Source organism: Aplysia californica, unplaced genomic scaffold (genome assembly GCF_000002075.1).
Source record: "Aplysia californica isolate F4 #8 unplaced genomic scaffold, AplCal3.0 scaffold00212, whole genome shotgun sequence".
NCBI lineage: Eukaryota > Metazoa > Mollusca > Gastropoda > Aplysiida > Aplysiidae > Aplysia > Aplysia californica.
In genome coordinates this window covers 388,803-393,260 of record NW_004797482.1, presented here as the reverse complement: position 1 = coordinate 393,260, position 4,458 = coordinate 388,803, and the positions used below count along the sequence as shown (strand labels likewise).

The 4,458-nt window shown below is 42.4% G+C and overlaps 1 protein-coding gene across 1 annotated transcript in view; it reads left to right on the top strand.

Annotated features, from left to right (window-relative positions):
* The window catches only part of LOC101847041 (homeobox protein caupolican), a gene marked incomplete in the record, with an annotated part of 49,456 nt that extends 45,896 nt beyond the window's left edge, over nucleotides 1-3,560 (top strand). The window contains 1 exon segment of the mRNA XM_005099416.2: nucleotides 2,498-3,560. Coding sequence (XP_005099473.2) covers nucleotides 2,498-2,835 — 338 coding nt within the window.
* Nucleotides 3,561-4,458: the final 898 nt, after the last annotated feature.

The following is a 4,458-nucleotide window of genomic DNA, read 5'->3' as shown; positions in this document are numbered from 1 at the left end:
AGTCCCACCCCATCAGTACCGTCACCGCTGTCAGCATATAGACGTCACTACAAAGTCTCCCCTCGCCCTTGTCTCTGACACCCTCCCACTGTGTCTGCATGTATCAAAACCAGACATAACACAATAGCTGACCGAAAAAGCTGAACAGGTTTTCTTTTAATTCATCAACGAGCCAGAGGCAGACATACAAGTCTTAGTCTGTCCCTTCCTTAAGTCAGCCAACGTCTGGGAAATGTATGTTTAACTCTTTCTGGGCATAGTGGACTCAAAATAATAAGTTTTCGTTTGTTTTAGTAGAGGTTTTACGGCGCTCGCAACTGCATACGGTCATATGAGCGCCAGAAGATGAGAGGTGTTACAAGAGAGTAACAAACATACAAAACAAGAAGGGTAGATAAAGACGATAGATGTTTGATAGGAAAGAAGAAGCAAACCACACCAAAGCGCCTACCAACCACCCACAAATAATATGCTTCTCGACACAATGGAATCAGGCGCTCGTCAGTTTTTTAGTTTTAGTTTTAGTAAGGTTTTACGGTGTTCGCAACTGCATAAGATCATATGAGTGCCATCGTCACTTTTTAGGCGTACGGATTTATTGGTATTATCTTAAAGCTTGTTCATTTGTCTCGTTTCCGATTTTTAAAAATTCCCCATCTATCTTGAATAAAAGTCGAGATGTTTGTAATTGAAGGAGGTGGGAGTCACCTGATGTCAGAGGTGAAATTAGCGAGAAAATGGCTGCCAAATTTTGGTAACGTTCAAAGCTTGAGACACTTTGAAAACTGCAAATTTACATATTTTTTGCGTGCATTTGATCAACTGTCTTTTCAGTAAAATCCAAACAGCAATGTGTTTATAAATGTACACAAAACGTGCTGAGCCAATTTAAAAAAAGAAAAAAGAAAATTTGACAGAAAAAAATCCCAAAGGCAAGAAAAATGGCGGTTTCTTGGATCTCATTATTTTGACGAGCGTCTGATTTCCCCACGATGCCTCACATGTCTGACTACAGATCATACATAAATCATAAACACAACTTTGTAAATTTCATAGCTTGCTTTTTTTGTTTTGTTTAATTTGCTTTGTTTTATTTTGTTTCCTTTTGTTTTATTTATTTATTTAATTATTTATTTATTTATTTATTTTAGTAACGAGATTCATATCGGCACAATAACGGTCAGTTAGTGCTTGAAAAAGTAAGACAAAAAGACAGAAACAAAGTAGGAAAAGTAAAGAATTAGGACAGCCACCAGTGGCACACTCCAACCACCCTCTTATAGTACGCATGTCACGTTATTGTCTGCCCTTTTTAGGTTTCAGGCAAAGGGGGCGGGGGGTGGGGGGGATTAGAACATTTGTATGAATAACGTAGTTCTTTAAGTTCCCCAAACAGCGCGTCTCCAAACATTGCCGAATAAGCAGAATGCATGCCCTCAAATATATGTCCTCAAAGAGTTAAAGTGTAAGAAGAAAAAATGTCCAAAAACGGAATCCAACAGACTGGCTCAAGTTTCGCTCGCAGCCCTCCGAACAAATCCAGTCGCCGCCTGCGAGGCTTTCCCGCCAATCCCCTGTCCGGCTAATGTGGCACTGGGAATACGGTGTCGCCTCGATAAAGTTACCCGGGGTAGTTTAGGTCCCACACGGACGATCATCCGCCAGAGCCGCTCTACCCGTGGCCTTAATCTAGACCCCGACCCTCTCCCTCTCGTCCGGGTGACTCTGGATCGAGGTGATAATTGACGTAACACCGAGGGCTCAAAGCTGGACGATGATTGCAGGATTTAGAGACGAGCTCTTCACCGGGGCCTGTTGCGTGTCTGTGCTGATTTTTTGTTGTTATTTTTTTGTTGTTGAGAGGGGTGTATGTATGCCCGGACGCCATGAGATTAAAGTCATTACAGAAGTGGCGTGACTCGGCTGGCGCGAAGTGTTTGTTAAGAGTCTACATGTGTCGAATAACCTCCTCTATTTCACCATTAAACTACACAAAAAAGCATACAACTTTTGCTTAGACAACCCCCCTCCCCTTTTTTTTCAAACCCTCCCCCCCTTCGACCCGACAACAAGGAACAAGTTGTTACACTTCTTCACGAAATAAAGTCTTTCAACCTAGGTCATATTTTCATCTTTCGTTCCTAATATTGTTACTTTTTCTGCCCTCCTAGAAGTATTTGTTCGTTTTTTGAAGAAGCTTGTTATAGTTACACCTATTTAAATGTATTTTTTGTTTTACTTTTGTTGTTGTTTAAACAATAAACCATTTGTTTATTCTTGTGTTTCCTCACTTCACTCTTCTCTTTCTCCGCCATTCATAGCCTCAGAACTATATTCTACTTTTATTGATTTGCCATTTCTTGAAGCTAAACTGTTTCCGAGTGCTAAAAAAATATTAATACATGCACATGTATTTCTACGCTGATCCTGTTGTGCAATGCAATATATTTTTCAGATTGTAACTTACTCCATTCTCTTTTTTACTTGTCTTTCACAGTAAAACTGTCGAGCGAGGGTGAAGTTGAATCCTTCTCGGACATTTCTGAAGACGAAAGTGACGTCTTCCGGTCTGAAGCCCGCGAAAAGGTCACTTCCTGTTCCGCCGCCCCCGTGCCTGTGATTACGTCATCCAGCACAGCCGCCACCACTTCCGCCACATCCACAAGCCCCGCCCTTCATTCCTCCACGCCCACTAGCCCCACCCTTTCCTCCACCACGCCCACCAGCCCCATCAAACTTCCAGACCAACATCAGTCGCCAGCGGCAGAGAAGAAGGAGACTATGACGAAACCCAAACCCAAGATATGGTCAATATCTCACATTTTGGACTCATAGCGAACCGAACTGGAGTCTACAGAGGACGTGGGAGGTACCACGTGGTTCCTGTTTCTCCACCCACAGTGATAACGAGGGCGCTGAGAGACTGCCAACTGGACACTTGCTACTGATAGCTCAGTCTGCACCACACTGGGCCTTAAGGAAGACGAGCCTGGTTCGAATCTCCTCCTAAGTAGAGGATGCTTCGTCGCCCTCCCTCAATGAAGGATGATTCTACGCTCTTTCTCAATAGAGGATTCTTCACGAGAAATTCTGAGGCTCTAGATACCTTCATATCGGAGTTGGACTTTAACTCGGGGCCTCAGTCTTTTACACACATACTGGCATGCGATGTTTGAGCTGTTTTGAAACAGTAATATTCTGATTTGGTAAAGTTGCTATAATGACTTTGAAGGAAGAACAGGGTAAAAACAAGAGAGACGACCGACCGCATTGCTTTTTCGCAGGTACAGAATATACCCTGTGAAATCACTGCCTGGTTGTCTCAAGTCCCGTCTAGGAATGTATTAATGTTGTAAAGATGATACCTGCTGACTTCCAGCTCACTGCATGATCCTTATATTTGGATTCCTGTATTTTGCAATTGAGTGGATTTGTCACCCACCGGTATACAGAGAATATGTGTTTGTTCAAGTCCTGTTTGAACCATTTTTCTTTAGTTTGAGAGAGAGACGGAGAGAGACAGAGAGCGAGCGAGAGAGACAGAGACAGAGAGCGAGAGCGAGAGAGAGAGAGAGAGAGAGAGAGGGGGGGGGATGGAGAGGGAGAGAGAGAGATAGGAATTCAGACACTTATGACTTCAAGATAACAAAGAAAAACAAGTGGGGAGGTTGTGGTTTATACAGGTGACTGATTTTGGACATGTGGTCTTAGAGTAGGTGGCACTGTGACTGTTCTCACGAGGTCCAAGGAAATTTACAGAAAGATAAGCAACATGCTTTATCAGTAGTCATATACCTGTACTTCTCTGCAGTCATTTCGTTTCTAATTTGGCTCCACACATCAGCGATGTCAATAGTCCAATGGTTAGGCTACCGGACTCGTAATCACGAGATTGCGGGTTCGTGGGTTCGAGCTCAGTTCTGTTTGACGTTCTGTCATCCAGAAAAGCGCTGTGAGCGAATTTTCCTCTTTGGCTCGGTGCTTGCTGAGATGGATGTTGTATAATTTGAAGGTCCTGCTTGTTAAATAAATTTAGTCTTGTATGGGGTGTTAAATCTATACAGTTTCACACATTTCGCCAATACGTTATATAATCTAAAGTCACTAACGTAGTTTGTATAGATCCTGTATCTAATAAAGCTTGTGGTTGTGTACAGATTGTTGATTAAATTATACATAAGACTTACTGCATCATACTGCATCATACTGCATCATACTGCATCATACTGCATCACATGTGTCCCGACGCGGAGGAATAAGGTGCTCGTCAATTTTTGGTCATGTAAAGTTATTGGTATCATCATAAAGGTTGTTCATTTGTATTGTTTTCGACGAAAAAAATATTCAGTTATCCTGAATACAACTCGAGATATTTGGGATTGAATGAGGTAGGGGTCGCCAAGTTTCAGAGGTATAATTAGAGCAAAATGGCCGCCAAAGTTTAGTTATTGCCTTAGC